Below are 15,072 nucleotides of genomic sequence, written 5' to 3' on the forward strand. Positions count from 1 at the left end.
ACAGACTGACATGGGAGACAAACACTGACACGTGGTATAGGGAAGCAGCCAGGGACCCGTGGGTGCAAAGAGGCAGGGGCCCTAGCCCAGCCAGCTGGGGGAGGTCAGAGAAGGCTTCCTGGAAGAGTGAATGGGAGCTTTCCAGGTGCATATGTGAGCCATTCGAGTAATACCAGCAAATACCGTGGCCAAGTGCTTTCCTCCCCAATCCCTCCTCAAACTAGTTTCATTGTCAGTCTCCAAATGAGTGATTGCCTGCCCTTAGAGACTGCTGCCCCCTTTCAGTGTCTCACTCTTAAAGCCTTGGGGAAAGCTCAGTCCCCAGATTCCCTTGATTCTCCATCAGCAAACCTGGCAGCTGCCAGAGAAAGTCCCAGATTTCCCCGCAGAGGGTCACCATGGACCCTGGATGCTCTTAAAGCACATAGGGGGCCGACATCCCCATGTCGGGCTGAGGCATCACGGTGGCCAGGAGGGGCTGTTCAGTGTTGGATGGATCATGGCAGGTCTGGAATCTATGGAAAGGTTCCCCCGACAAGGAACCAAACTGGCAGTAGGAGGGACCAGACTGAAGAACAGGGGCCTTGACCCATGGCTGCAGGAAAAACAGAGGCAGAGAGAGAGGTTTCAGTGCAAAACAAGGTACACAAACTCGATAAGAGGAATGAGCAGAGTGGGCTGGAAACACTGACCCACAAGGTGGAATGATAGCCCGATACGAAAAGCAAGAATTCAGGGAGGACAGCAGGCAGATGAAAGGGCCCCAGGCCCCTCTCCAGACGTCACTAGGAGGCTCTGTGTCCCTGCCTCCTACCGACACAAATGAGCCATTCTAGGGTGGGATGAACAACGGGAAGCCATGAGTGAGCTCTAGTGACACTTATCTTTACCCCTCTGTACAACCCCTGATTACTGGGGGGAATCCTAACCTTGTCCACTGCTTGAGATGACATTACCGGCACTCAAGCTGTTTGGAGGCTGGAGATATGGATTCTGACCCTGGCTCTGCCACTGACTCATTCTGTCCCCTTGGGCAGGTCCCTTCTATCTCTGGGTCTCCCTTTACTCTATAGTGAGGGTAATACTGCCTTTTCTTTCCCCTTCCAATAGTTTATTGTACAGTAAGAATAAAACGAGATGGTGTCTGGGGAGAGGTGGTGGTTCAGAATTTGGCTGTCTGGACCCCAGCCCTGACTCGCTATGTGTGTAGGGCTGGTTGCCTCTCTGGGCCTTAGTTCCCTCATCTGTAGAACAGGGGCGATGACAGAGCCTACACCACTGGGGCGTGGTGAGGATGCCTGGAACTCTGAGCGGTACTATGTCATGGAGAATGGTGGGAACAAAATGTAGTCTAGGGCTCCTTCCTGTCCACTGTTCATAGAGCCCTGGGGGAGGGAAGAGGGACCTAAGGGGGAGTAGTGGCTGCAGTCCCCTGGCCTATTCCACTTGGTTCCTTGAAAAGCCCCTTCCTACCTGGAGAAGTGAGGCCCAGGCAGGCCTGGGTACAGAAGGTATTCAAGGGAAGGAAAGAGTCACAGCTGAGAGGGACCTGGGAATCATCTAGTCTAATACGCATATTATACAGCTAGGAAGACTGAAGCTCAGAGAGGGCTTGATTGAGCACAGAGAGAGTTAGGGCAGAGTCTGGATGAGCGCCCAGGTCTCCAGCACCCAGAGCCTGACCACGACCTTGGAAGGTGGCCTGAGGGAGTTCTGAGGGCAGTGATAGAGACAGTGGGTTTTGCAGCTGAAGGAGAAGGCCCAGGAGGACTGTGGGTGGGCATGGGCATGAGACTCCATGCCCCCAGTGCAGCCCAGATCTCTCTGGGGCCCCATCAGTGGCCTCCTGTGAGGGAGGGGGCAGCCCCAGACTGGGGGGGGGGCAGGTCTGTAAGCTTGCATGACCACTGCCCCATACATGCACGCATGTCCTCTGAGGTAAGTTCACCACCCCCATAGGGGTCTGCTTGAGAGAGTTAACTTGTTTGGATTAGAAGGGGGTGGTTTTCCTTTGCACAGGGCTGTGCATGCAGGAGAGGAGTGCCACTCCAGGGCAGCCCGCTCACCCTTGAGCTGAGCCCTGCAGAAGCTTGAGGCTCTTACCTGAGTTACCAAGAGGGCAGGACCTGGACTTGCATTGCTTGTCTGTAGGGAAGAAACCAAGGCTCAGTAGTTCTCAGGACAGGAAGGAACCCCAGAACTCTCTGGTCCATCCCTGGCTTATTCTCATGGAAGCTGGTACATTTTCCCCTAATGGGCTTCCTTATGGTGGGGCCTCCTTTGCCTGTGTTTGACTTGACCCATGAGCAGCAGAGCTAGAAGGGAGCCAGCCCTCAAAGCCAGGGTCTCTTCTGGATGCTCTTCCTACTTCCCTGGCCTGTAACTTTGCCTCCCTGTGTGACCACCTCTCCCATGCTGTGTCCCAGCCAAGGAGGCACAAGTTCGTGTACTTTTCATGTCTTCCTCACCTCATGCACACCCATGATGCTGTCCCTGGTGGGAACGGAAGCCACACTGGACCTTCTCCCATTTTACATGTGGTCCACAGTTCAGTCAACAACCTGGCTCTAATGATGCAAAGTGAGCCTCACAAGGCCCCAGGCATCACTCAGCCAGGACCAGCAGCCCACAGCCCCTTCAGAGATTAGGAACCTGGGCCTGTCCTCATGATTCTACCTCTGGTGGGTCCTGGGGGATCAACAGACTGAGCTGGGACTACGCAACCCAACTGCTGTCTCAGTATCCCGCCTGCACCCCCACCCAGTCCACACAACAGCACAGGGTTTCCATTCAGCCAAACACACATGCTCCTCTCAGTTTGAGTTTGGGGCTCTTCCTCATACCTGGCAACAATGGTCTGGGTGTCAGCACTGTGGCCAGAAATTAATTGCCTTCCAGCTTCCAGCTGGAAGAAAAGCCTGACCAGTTCCATTTGGCCCTCAAATGGCCACCTGCCTCGGTCTGGAAACCCTATTCAGCCTCCCCAAGGGCAAGTGGCCAGCCCTGGCTTGGGTACCTCCAAGGGCAAGTGGCATACTACCTCAGAAGCTTGTCTCCCCTTAGCTGCACAGGATTGGGGGGGCGGGGAGAAGGACAGGACTGGGTCCCCCTCACTGTTCATTTGATTGTGGTACTTATGTACATGTCCCCTGAGCCCTGGGGGCAAGCCTGTCTTGTGCCCAGGAGCAGCCTGGCCCGTGCCTGCCTACCTTTGATGTACTCGCAGTTGTAGGTGCTGCGTTTGCCCAGGGCCCGGAGGTAGATGCGGGCGGGGCCCTGGGCGGGTCTGCTGGCGTTGATCACCTGGAAGGTCTCGAAGGGGGGGATCAGCACCTCCTCCTCCCCAGGGAAGAAGGAGTAGCCCTTGATAGGTGCCCCGAGACAGGTCCAGATGCCAAAGAAGGTGTCTTCCCCAAATTGCTGGGCTGCAACATTCTTTAGGGATGCAGAGGCAAACCCCCCCAGCCTGACGGTTGCCCCGGGCCCCGCCGGCCGGAAGCGCAGGCCGTGCACCCCTCGGAACACTTGACGGCACTGGGGCGACCGCTGGCCCCTGCCCAGCAGCTGTAGGGCCTCGGTCAGCAGGAAATGGAGCGTCTTGAAGGAGAAGTGGTGGAGGTAGTAGGCTCTGGAGCGGCCTGCCTCGCGCACGGCGGCATTGAACTGCTTGTGCAGGGGGCTGTTGGCGGTGTAGGCCAGGAGGGCCACCCCATGCTCATCGCGGAAGCCAGGGGGTGGCGGGGGCAACCCAGTAGGGCTCAGGACCCACTCTGGCCCCCAGGCCTGGCGGTCCTGCCATTGGCTGCTTGCCTGCACCCAGCCATCCGCGTACACTTTGTTGGCCTGGAACTCAGTTTGGTTGAGATCTGGGAGAGCTGCTGTCATGGCCGCTGCACAGCCTTCATACTGGTCATCAAAGGAGGCTGGGGCCATGTCCAGGGGCAGTTCTTGAGAGAATAGGTCTCGTTGAGAGATGGGGTGGCTCTGGGCCTGGCAGAGAGGGAGTAGTAAGGACTGAGAGGATGAGCCTCAGGACATGGGAGCCTGTCATCACATTTCTCCACTGAGAGGAGAAGGACACTGATGGCCCCAAACCCACCTTGAGGGAAAGGGGATTGGGAACAACTAGCTGCCCTCTCTCAGACACCAGGGTCTGAGGTTGTCCCCTCCGGCCGGGCAAGCCCCACTGGAAATATGAGTTGTTCTCTCCTCCCATGACTCCCCACTCCCCACCCCCCACCAGAGTTCAGAGGAAGCCCACAGTGCAGCTCCCAGTGACATGGACACAGTGGGGGATGACCATACTTGCAGCGCTTCTAGGAGGCCCGTGCACACAAGCAGCAGACACAGCATGGCAGGGGTCTGCATGTTGGAGGTAGCCTTGGACAAGTTACTGTCTCTCTTTGGGCCTCAGTTTCTTCATCTAGAAAATGAGAATGTTAATCTGTACAGATGAATAAACATTAATGGGCACTTAGTCTGTACCACTCACAGTGGTTGGCATAGAGTCACAATATAGATATGAGGGCTCGGGGCATCTAGGTGGCTCAGTCGGTTAAGTGTCTGCCTTCAGCTCAGGTCATGCTTTCAGGATCTTGGGATGGAGCCCCTCATCAGGCTCCCTGCTCAGTGGGGAGTCTGCTTCTCCTTCTGCCCCTCACCCCCCACTTGTGCTCTCTCGTTATCAAATAAATAAATAATCTTTGAGAAAAGAAAGAAATGAAGGCTCAGAAGAGAAAGAGGACCCTTCTTGCTGGCAGGAACATGGGAGACTTCCTGGAGAAGTTGTTATCTGAACAGGGTCTTACAGGGAGAATAGGAGAATAAGCCTTCAATCAGTGGAGACTGGGAGAGGAGTGGGATTTGGGGTGGGAAAGGCATCTAGGGCAGCAGAAATGAGAAGAGCAAATGTATTGGATATAAAAAGTGAAAGACATTTTGTCCAGCGTGGCCGAGTTTGCAGTGAGGGAGAAGAAGGGTCGTGAAAGGTCTTGACTGCCCCAGTAAGAGTTCTGGGCTTCACCCCATGGGGGATGTGAGGGTGGAACAGGTCCAGGACAGGCCTGGAAGTATTCCAGGGACAGGATCCAGCCATCCTCCCCTCCTGCAGTGGGGCCATGGAAGTATTCCAGGGACAGGATCCAGCCATCCACCCCTCCTGAGCCCTCCTCCCCTAAGCTCTCAACTGTTTCCTGGGCAGGGACAGGTGTAGGCCCCCAGGGGGTGGGGGGTCCTGTAGATGGGGAGAGGATGGAGTGGGAAGTGAGGCTCCAAGAAGGCAGAGTCCCAGCAGTTTCTAAATCAGTGCAGCTCCTTCTTTGTTTCTTTCATTACGAAATAATGCCTGCTCGTAGTGAAAAGAAAAAAGTATGAATGAATCAGAGTCCAAACTCCAGTTTTCTTTCTCTCTCTGTGTCCTCTCTCACTCCTACCAGTATCTGCTGTTACCATGATAATAGTGTGCTTTAGGACCATTTTTGGTGCACATGCAAATAATTTAATATTTAAATATGCATACACACAGAGCTTTCTGTACACTGGGTTTGGTTTTTATTGTCATTTTTTTTTTCAAAAAGAAAAAGGAACATGCTTTCACATACTTATCCTGTAACATTTGTTTCCAAGAAACAGTCTATCAAGGACTTCCTTCTACATCATATATACATTCATATATACATATCTACCTTATTCATTATAATGGCAGCATGGGATTTTGTAATGTAGTTAAACCGTAATTTGTTCAGCCATTTTCTTATTGATGGTTACAGATTTTTTTTCCTAATTTTTTGACATTTTTGACATGTATGGAAATCTTTGTCTACCTGTGGCCATATATATTTTTATAGGAAAGATATCAAGAAGTTGTATGATGTTTAAAGGATATGAATTGTTTATTTGGCCCTGCCAAATTGCCAGCGGCCCTGGTCTGCCCTTCCACAACAATAAATGGGAGTGCCCTTTCCTCTTCTTCTTTGCCAGGGCTGGTTATCATGATCTCTTTAGAACTTTGACTAAACCGGTGGACACAGATGGTATCTATTTTTTAATTCACATCTCTGCTCACTAATAAGATCAATCTTAACTTTAATTTTTACTGTTTTAAAATTTTAATTTTCTAAAGGTAATACATTTTCATTGTTCAAAATTTAAATAGTCCAAAAAGCACACAGTTCACTGTGAAACACCTCTCACTAATTCCTCACCCCATCTCCCCAGAGGGGACCAACATTCCCATTTTCTGTGTATCTTTCTGAAGATCCGCTGTGCACATATAAGCGGATTCACAGGTATTCCTGTTTTCCTCCTTTTACAATGTAAGACAGTCGGTGGTTCTTTATCTTTGGGAATCTGACGAAAGCTGAACCCTCTCCTCAGAAAATGGATACACACACTCTCACACAGTGTCACATAAATTTCAGGTGCTAGTGTGTCTCTGCTCCCAGTTCCAGATTAAGCGTCCCTGCTCCACAATCCCCTCTGGTTCTTGGAGGTCGATGCTGATGGTTCAGCCCCCGGCAAGTACACACACAGGTGCAGTGGAGAGTTCTCATGCATGCGGACACCTTAGCTCCTGCCGAGCTCCCCACCTCTACTGCTCCATATCATTTCTGTGTCCAGGGCTTTCTCCATCACCCTGTAAGCTTGCTCAGGGCAGCCCAAATGTACAGTGGATTTAATGTTTCTAGGGACAACCCTTAATCAATGAGGGGTGGTACTCAGATTCCCTTTCTTACTGAGGATCCCAGCAGGACTAAGCCCCAGTTGACCCCAGTGGTCACAGTGTGCTCATTAACACACTTCTGTTTGTGGGGCAGAGGTGGGGGTGGCTTTCTCCTCCGTTGCCCTTTGCCACTCTTTCACTTTCTGGGATCAACTTACAAATGACCTCACTACACCCAGGTCCTTGTCTCTGGGTCTGCTTTTGGGGGAATCTAAACCAAGAGAAAGGGTCTTTTGGGTCACAAACCATCACAATGTGGCCCAGAGCTATTCCTTTAGCCTGGACCCCAGAACAATCAGATAAGGAGCAGACCTGAGCTCGGCCTGCCAAAAGGCAGACTGGCAACCTGAAGCAGAGGACCCCGATCAAACCCACTTTAGCCAAGTGGTAGTCAACCCAAAGACCCGTGAGCATGAGGATACATTTTTGCATGCCACTGAGATTTTGTGGCACGCAGCAAAATTGTTTTACAGCAAAAACTCACTAAGCCAACTCTCTTGCCCTTGTTTCTGTCCCCATCTCTGCCCCGCAGAAACAAGGCAGTGAGAGAGAGAGCTCAGAGGCCTGAGATAGAGAAGTCTGGCTTCTGATATCAGACTGAGGACATTCAATTGTGTGGCCTAAGATACTGGCAGTGAGGATGAACCCAGAACCACTAGGTGTAATTTACTAGACTTGGTGTCTGATGGGACACGGGAGATGTGACAGAGGGAAAAACCAAGAATGACATGCAGGTTTTCATGCTCTAGGCTGCCAACACAGAGAAGGAGCAGAGTGGACTTTAAAAGCTCATCTTGGGGACGCCTGGGTGGCTCAGTGGGTTAAAGACTCTGCCTTCAGCTCGGGTCATGATCTCGGGGTCCTGGGATCGGGTCCCACATCGGGCTCTCTGCTCAGCAGGGAGCCTGCTTCCTCCTCTCTCTCTCTGCCTGCTTCTCTGCCTGCTTGTGATCTCTGTCTGTCAAATAAATAAACAAAATCTTTAAAAAAATAAAATAAAAGCTCATCTTGCCCATGCCAGCACATGATAGATGCTCAACAAAAAAAATGAATGAACCATTAGATTTGGAGGGGAAACAGTGAGTTCAGTTTGGCACATGTGGATTCTTAAGGGGCAGATGTCCAAGAGATAGAAGAATGGATAATAAGATGAGACATTTGTGTGATCGGTGTATTTAAGTCTGAGAAGACATGAGAACACCAGAGAAAGAAGAAAAAGAGGACCAAGAAGCAAAGAGAGGGCTGCTTGAAGCCAAAGCACAGGTGGACTGAGACACCTTGGATTTCTAGAAGCTCTTCACTTGGGTCCCATGAAGTACCCTGGTACCCTTGTGATAATTCCTTTTTTTTTTTTTTTAAGATTTTATTTATTATTTGACAGAGAGAGACCTAGCGAGAGGGGGAACAGAAGCAGGGGAAGTGGGAGGGGAAAAGCAGGCTTCCTGCTGAGCAGGGAGCCTGAAGCAGGGCTCAATCCCAAGACCCTGGGATCATGACCTGAGCCCAAGGCAGATGCTTAATGACTGAGCCACCTAGCCGCCCTGTGATAATTCCTCTTTAGGCTTCATCTAGCTTGTAATGATTCCTGTTGACTTGCCTTCGGAAGAGTCTCATGTAATATACCGTCCCCCTTTTTCAGCCAGTCACCCAAGACGGTCACTTCATCAAACACATTCGAACATTCATCAAACACTAAATTATCATCAAACACTAAATTGCCAACTAATGCTGATCACAATATGGATCCAGCCTAGAAGCTCCTTCCCTTTCCCCGTCCCTTTCATGGCTCAATCTACCCCTACCTCCCCCCACCCCCTGCCCCAATCTCCACTGTCACCCCTGCTGACCCACCCTCCACAGAGCAGGTGTTTCTAAAGCCCCACTGGTCACGTTGCTTACCTGCTTAAAACCCTCTGTGCCAAACCCGACTGGAAGAAATACCTCGGCATACAGAGTAAAAATGCTGAGATGAAAATTATGAGGGAAAAGATGAGAACATATTTAGAAAGGAAAAAAAAACAAAAGGCAGCAAAACACAACTTCCCTCCATGCCCTTAGGACAGAGCCCTCCTCATGCTGGCATTTGAGGTGCCCTGTGACCTAGCCCTCCATGGCCTCTTCAGCCCCAGCCCCCCACTGGGGGGCTTGTGCCCCAGCCCCCCGCTTGGCTTCTGCAGAACAGAACAAAGCTGCAGGTGAGACCCCACTGCTTCCTTCCCTGTGGCTCTGCACACATTGCCATTCTGCTTTCCACTTTTCAAGACTCAGATCAGGGGTCACCTTCTCCAGGGAGCTCTCCGACTTCTCTGTGCTCTTCAGTCACCCTGTGCTTTCTCAGTCACTGTCCTAATCATACTGTGCTGCCCTGATGTGTCTGTCTCCTCTGCTGGCCTGTGAGTTCCTTGAGGACAGGGACTGGGTATGACCTGTGCGGTGTCCCCAGAGCTCAGCCCAAGCCGGGCACAGATGAGGCCTCCTGGAATGTTTGCTGAGTTTGAGAGGCTTTCTTGTTGCAACTAACAGTGTAGACCACTGCAGAACAGGTAGATTGATGACTTTGGTGAGCAGTGTTGGGGGGAATGAGGTGGGGCCAGAGCAATGGGATGGTTATGGGAAGGGAGGAGATGGAGGTGCTGGGTCACCCCTTATATCTTACCCACCCTTCTGTTTCTCCTCTCATCCTCCTCAGGGCACAGTTTCTCCTCATCTAGATCCTTACTGAACATTCCCTTCTAGGGATGTGACTCCAAATCCCTTCCCCCAGGAACCCCCCAATTTTCCAAAGTCCCCAAACCCTCCAGGTATCCTAGACCTCTCCATCAAAGGTGCTATGGTCTGAATGTTTGTGTCCCTCCAAAGTTCATATGTTGAAATCAAAATGCCTCCTGTGATGGCTTTAGAATGTGGGGCCTTAGGACGTAATTAGTTCATGGGGGCTCTGGGATTACTGTTCTCATAAAAGAGACCCCACAGAGTTCCCTAGCCCCTTCCACCATGTGAGAATATCGTGAGAAGGTGTCAGCTATAAGCCAGAAAGAGGGCCTTCACCTGACCATGCTGGCACTCCGATTTCAGACCTTCAGCTTCCAGAACTATGAGAAATAATTGTCTGTTGTTTATAAGTTACCCAGTCTGTGGCATTTCAGAGCAGCCTGAACAGAGTAAGATAAAAGTTGCCCTGAAACTGTTGTTAATGATTCCTAGAACTCCATCATCAATACCCCAAATTTCCCCTTTAAAAAAAGTCTTTCCCCGCCCTGTGCCCAGGAGGAGGGTGGTGTGCCCCTTACCTAGGCCTTCTCCAGGGAAGCTGGTGTCGCTCTCCAGTTATGGCCACCAGGACAGGAGGAAGGCAGGTTTCTCCTTTATACTGTCAGTCCCCCACTGCTTGTACCCACACAGCTGCTCAGAAATGTGACACTCCCCCATCTATTTCTGGATGTCTCCTGAAGGCTTGGGAACACTAGCCTCTGCCCAGTCTGCCTTGGGCCAGTGCACTCCCATAAAGAAAGGAACCCTTGGGGCTAGAGAGAAGGTGGCCTGAGGCATCGAGGACCCCAGCTGGAACAAACACCTCCACACTAGGTTTAGCCTGTCCTCATTACCTCCTTAGTTTGTGTTCCTATTATGTGAGGATGGAGACTCCCTAATGTGCAAGAAGGAATTCCCAGATTCAGGAGGCTGGGTCTGGCCAGCACTGATTTGCTCTGTGATCTTGGAGGATTTCTGCCTCACTCAGGACCCTGGCTCCGTGAAAAAATTTGACTGCATCTTTGGGGGCCTTCCTTGGAGTTCCACATTTGGGGATGGGAGAAGCACCTCCGTGTGGGGAGAGGACAAAACCCTTATCCCAGTGGATCTGGTACCAGGGCCATGTCTCTGCAGGCCTGGCTGTCCCAGGCTGTATCTTCTGTTCCAACAGCTGCAGGTGCTCCAGGTCCTCCAGGATGAGAGGCAGTCAGGATGTGGTTTTTCACAGTAATGGTGAACAATAGAGAAATGGATATTCTCATCTAGGTGATCTTTGGGATAGTCCATTTCATTGGAAGAGGACAAGAGTACGTGTCTAGAGGCTGTGTTTGCCTGACAAGTTCTCTGGTTTTGGGTGATGACACTTTTCCCATCTCCCTCCCCACACTTCTCCAAGTCCAGGCACACAGTTTCTCTTTTTTGGTATATAGGAAGGATTTTTGGAGAAAGCAGGATTCTAGAGGGGGGAAATTCTTTATTTAGTTGGCAGCCTGAGGGAACGGGACAATGGGAATGGGGCTAAATGAATGAGCCAAACCAGGATGGAGGCCCTGAAGTCAGTCTAACTTTCTGTGCTCACCTCAGCCCCAGCAAGCAGCAGGAAGCATCTCTTAAATCCTGACATTTGGGACCCCAACTCCCCTGACCACTTTGGGAGTAACCCTCCCACCCCCAGGGCTCAAGCTGCCAGAAAGCTGTCTGTCCCAGAGCTGCTTACTGATTTCTCAGCTGGTCCCTTCTCCCGTTACCTCTGATTGGGCATCCAAAACTCAGAGCCAGGTTATTTATAGACAGACCCACAGCAGGGGAGGGGAAAATCTAGTGTTTATAAACATGGGGTCACCTGGGTCTAAGAGGTCCAGAGAGAGAGGGTCTGTGGAGGCAGAGGGGCTGGCCCCTCAGGATGTGAGACAGAGAGCTGGTCCAACACTACTGAAGGGAATGGAGCGGGCGGGTGCCGCTCAGATGCTGGATCACCAGGGCCCCCCATGGGGCCATATGCAAATTGCATGCAAATCAGCGAGTGCACCAGCAGACAGTTCTTGGTGGGCGGGACCCTCGTGGGCCTCCCCGGTCTAGTGGGCTGAGAGCTGGGGCTCCGCCAGGTCGGGGCCCACCTGAGAGGCCAAGTCTCGCAGGTCCCTCCCCCAAACCCCGTCTCGTTCGCTTGGAGCCAAAGCGGATTCTGGAGGAAGAACTCGCAGTCCTAGGGAAGGGGAGGTACGCCCCTCGGCCCCTTCCCGCGCCACTCCCGCTTCCCCACCCCGTGTCCGTTGTTGCAGAAGAGAGGTGTCGGGTTACCGCCGCGGGGGCTATAGTTAGCCGCGGGACTTTGTTGATCGGCTAGACTCCCGGGACAGCGCAGCACCCGCCGGGACTTAAGCCCCCCGCCGGCCCGAGCGGTCAGTGTTCCTTCCCGCTGTCGCCCCTGCAACTTCCAGGTGGGTCCCTGGCTCTCTTTCTCCTCCTTTCTGCAGGCGGAGCCAAATTATGGCTCCGCGTTTACTATCTCAAGGGTCCCTGGGCAGAAGACGCTGAGCATGGGGGCTAGTGGGAATCTGGGGAGCGGAGCCCTGGGGTTGTGCGGGGTACACAGTGAAATCTAAGGCCCCGCCCACTCCCTTAGGCCCGCCCTCGGCCCCGCCCACAGCATCTTGGGCCGGATCCCGGACGGAGACCCTTCACACCCCAGAGGAAGGGACCCCGATCTCTGTCTCCCAGCCCATCGCCAGTGGTGCCCTCTTCATCTGGACCTCGCCCTCCTGAGTCGCCCCCAGGAATGATGCTGGCGGCTCTGCTGCTGGCTCTCAGCTACCTCGGCCTCCATTCCCTCTGGCAGGTAACTGGGAGAACCTACTCCTGCCATAAAGGGAACAGGTCAGGGGCAGACCCAAAAGAGGTGGACTGGGGGGCTGACGCCTCAAAAAGCTCTCTCAGGTACTCTTCTCTAGGATCCTGGTGCTCTTAATCCTCTTCTCAGGAACCTCCATTCTCATTCTCTCTCCCAGAACCTCCACCTCCACCCACTGGTCCTATTAGGATCTTCCTTCCTTCATATACTGTCTGCCACCACAGGCTCAGCCCAGGCAAAGCCTCTCCGGCTCCCTGTGTGCTGCCCTCCACAGCCCTTCCCAGACCAGGGCTTGACCTCCTCCGCCCCAACCCCCCAAAGCATGTTTTGGAATATGGGCTTCTAAAGCAGGAGAGGACTCAGGAGTCTCAGAGCTGACAATGTCCTCGTGTGGTGGCATGAAGGGGAAAGAGAACCTAAGGATGGGGACCGGGTCAGGTCATCATTGGACATTGGCTGTGTATTTGTCTATCACCTGCATCCTGATTGTTAGAGCCAGAACAGTGCTTGGAAGTCATCTAGCCCCACTTCCTACCAGGTGCAGAACTTCGCTAATGACAAAATGACCCCTTCACATTGTACAGAAGTGAAGATCTATATGCCGTCCTCACAATATCCCTGTGAGTTTGGAAGTATCCTCAGTTTATACGTGGAGAACCTGAAATTCAGAAAAGTTAAGAAACTGGCCCAAGGTCCCACAGCTGGGATGGGGAAGTCATGATTTGAACCCACATCTGTCTCCCTCCAGTGGCTGTGCTATTTAAGCCCTTGAGCTCTTGCCAAATTGCATACACTAGATATTTGGTCCTAGAAACAAGATACTGTTTCTGGACTGATCTGGCACCACTGTCCCTGTCCAGTGCTCTGAACGTCTCCCCTTTCCTATGTGGCCCCTCTCTTTCCTACATCCACAGGCCAAGGCTGTTCCCATCCTGCCCCTGGGCCTGGCTCCAGACACCTTCGACGATGCGTATGTGGGCTGCGCAGAGGAGATGGAAGAGAAAGCAGCCCCCCTGCTGAAGGAGGAGATGGCCCGCCACGGCCTGCTGCGGGAATCCTGGGAAGCAGCCCGGGAGGCCTGGGAGCACAAGCGCCGTCAGCTCACCCTGCCCCCTGGCTTCAGAGCCCAGCATGGAATTGCCATCATGGTCTACACCAACTCATCTAACACCTTGTACTGGGAGCTGAATCAGGCAGTGCGGACAGGCGGCAGCTCCCGGGAGTTCTACATGAGGCACTTTCCCTTCAAGGCCCTGCATTTCTACCTCACCCGGGCCCTGCAGCTGCTGCGGGGCAGTGGGGGCTGCAGCAAGGGACCTGGGGAGGTGGTGTTCCGAGGTGTGGGCACCCTCCACTTTGAACCCAGGAGACTGGGGGACTCTGTCCGCTTGGGCCAGTTTGCTTCCAGCTCCCTGGATGAGGCAGTGGCCCGCAGATTTGGTAATGCCACCTTCTTCTCACTAAGGACTTGCTTTGGGGCCCAGATCCAGGCCTTGTCTGTTTTTCCCGAGGAGCGTGAGGTGCTGATCCCCCCACATGAAGTCTTCTTGGTCACCAGGTTCTCCCAAGATGGAGCCCAGAGCCTGGTGACTCTCTGGAGCTATAATCAGACCTGCAGCCACTTTAACTGCGCCTACCTGGGTGGTGAGCTGTGCATGAGGGAGGCAGGACAGTTGCGGGGGGTGGGGGGGGGGAGTAAGCTGAGATGCCCCTTCTGGACACCTGCTTGGTTAATGGGGGAGCTGAGGGCCAGAAGTCAGCCGGAATTACTGTTCTCTGTGACAGGTTCAGCCAGCTCTTAGAAGGTCTTAGAAGTGTTTTCTGGGTCTATGAAATTCTCGAGTGATTCTCTAAATGTTCTCAAAAGGTTCCATCCACTGCACAGTCTAACTGACCACAAGAACCTGGTTAAGGAGGTTGATAAGCAGAAGAAAATGACAGGGGTGCTGCTTCAGATCTCAGGAGTTCCCTGGACTTAATGCAGTTGACAGGACATGTCTATGCTGTCCCTCAGTGCTGAGGCAGGGACAGATGGAGGAGCGACAGGGGCCAGGCCAGGAGCCATGATGGGTCAGCAATCTGAGGAGATTTCCCAGGGGCCAGAAGAGGAAAGAAAGTCAGAAGTCAGTGTTTAGGAGAAGGGAAAGCTGGACTGGGAAGGGGAATGGCACATGCCGGGCCTGGTGGGAAGGGAAGATTGGGGAGTGAGGATCTAGCCACATGGAGGCCTCACTGTGCTCTGTTTCAGGGGAGAAGAGGCGCGGCTGTGTGTCTGCACAAAGTGAGTACCCTTCTGCCCTCTCCCTCAGCTGCTTCAATACCCCCCCACCAACACCCACCCCGGCCCTGCTGATCCCTCACCTTTCTTCTCTCTCCAGCAGGAGGGCAGCCACATTCCACCTCCACGGGGGACTTCTCTCTGCTTTCCTGGAAGACCCTGCTCTTGGCCCCTGGGGGCTTCCAGCTCTCGGGGGCTGGGCCCTGAAAGCCCAGTGTCTGCCACTTAGGAGTCCTAGGAACTCGAGACCTTCTGACAAAAGGGGGCTTCGAATGGCCTCGAAGTGGGAATGTGGTTTCAGACCCAGACTTAGCCACCATTTCCCCAGGGATGGGGACTGACCCAGCCATCTCCCCTCCCAAACAGGATGTGGGAGGATCTGAGGCCCTGGCAGGGTGGAGGGAGCCCTGCTGTGTGGTAGGGGTAGGGATTCCCTGGGACAAGCAAGGGTGGTACCATGATGGCCACTCA

The 15,072-nt window shown here is 53.0% G+C and overlaps 2 protein-coding genes across 2 annotated transcripts; one reads left to right on the top strand and one right to left on the bottom strand.

Annotated features, from left to right (window-relative positions):
- Window positions 1-492: 492 nt before the first annotated feature.
- Window positions 493-4,368, bottom strand: ART1 (ADP-ribosyltransferase 1). The gene is made up of 4 exons (XM_046014206.1): window positions 4,306-4,368; window positions 3,210-3,990; window positions 2,104-2,145; window positions 493-595 (listed from the first exon to the last, which is right to left on the bottom strand). The coding sequence occupies exons 1-4, from the start codon at window positions 4,366-4,368 to the stop codon at window positions 516-518; spliced, it is 966 nt and encodes a 321-aa protein (XP_045870162.1). The 3' UTR covers window positions 493-515.
- Window positions 4,369-12,251: 7,883 nt separating this feature from the next.
- Window positions 12,252-14,808, top strand: ART5 (ADP-ribosyltransferase 5). The gene is made up of 4 exons (XM_046014453.1): window positions 12,252-12,311; window positions 13,238-13,763; window positions 14,572-14,604; window positions 14,705-14,808. Exons 1-4 carry the CDS (start codon window positions 12,252-12,254, stop codon window positions 14,806-14,808), a joined length of 723 nt encoding a protein of 240 aa, XP_045870409.1.
- The last annotated feature ends 264 nt before the right edge of the window (window positions 14,809-15,072 follow it).

Source organism: Meles meles, chromosome 8 (assembly GCF_922984935.1).
Source record: "Meles meles chromosome 8, mMelMel3.1 paternal haplotype, whole genome shotgun sequence".
Taxonomy (NCBI): domain Eukaryota; kingdom Metazoa; phylum Chordata; class Mammalia; order Carnivora; family Mustelidae; genus Meles; species Meles meles.

What these genes read in the sequence shown, in the direction of transcription:
- ART1 (XM_046014206.1), bottom strand. Translation starts at nt 4,368, where the DNA reads ATGCAGACCCCTGCCATGCTGTGTCTGCTGCTTGTGTGCACGGGCCTC. An exon ending in GCCTCCTAGAAGCGCTGCAA is followed by an intron (nt 3,991 to 4,305) that starts GTATGGTCATCC and finishes CCTCTCTGCCAG; the next exon opens with GCCCAGAGCCACCCCATCTC. An exon ending in CTGCCCTCTTGGTAACTCAG is followed by an intron (nt 596 to 2,103) that starts GTAAGAGCCTCA and finishes TTTTTCCTGCAG; the next exon opens with CCATGGGTCAAGGCCCCTGT.
- ART5 (XM_046014453.1), top strand. Translation starts at nt 12,252, where the DNA reads ATGATGCTGGCGGCTCTGCTGCTGGCTCTCAGCTACCTCGGCCTCCAT. An exon ending in GCCTCCATTCCCTCTGGCAG is followed by an intron (nt 12,312 to 13,237) that starts GTAACTGGGAGA and finishes CTACATCCACAG; the next exon opens with GCCAAGGCTGTTCCCATCCT. An exon ending in CGGCTGTGTGTCTGCACAAA is followed by an intron (nt 14,605 to 14,704) that starts GTGAGTACCCTT and finishes TCTCTCCAGCAG; the next exon opens with GAGGGCAGCCACATTCCACC.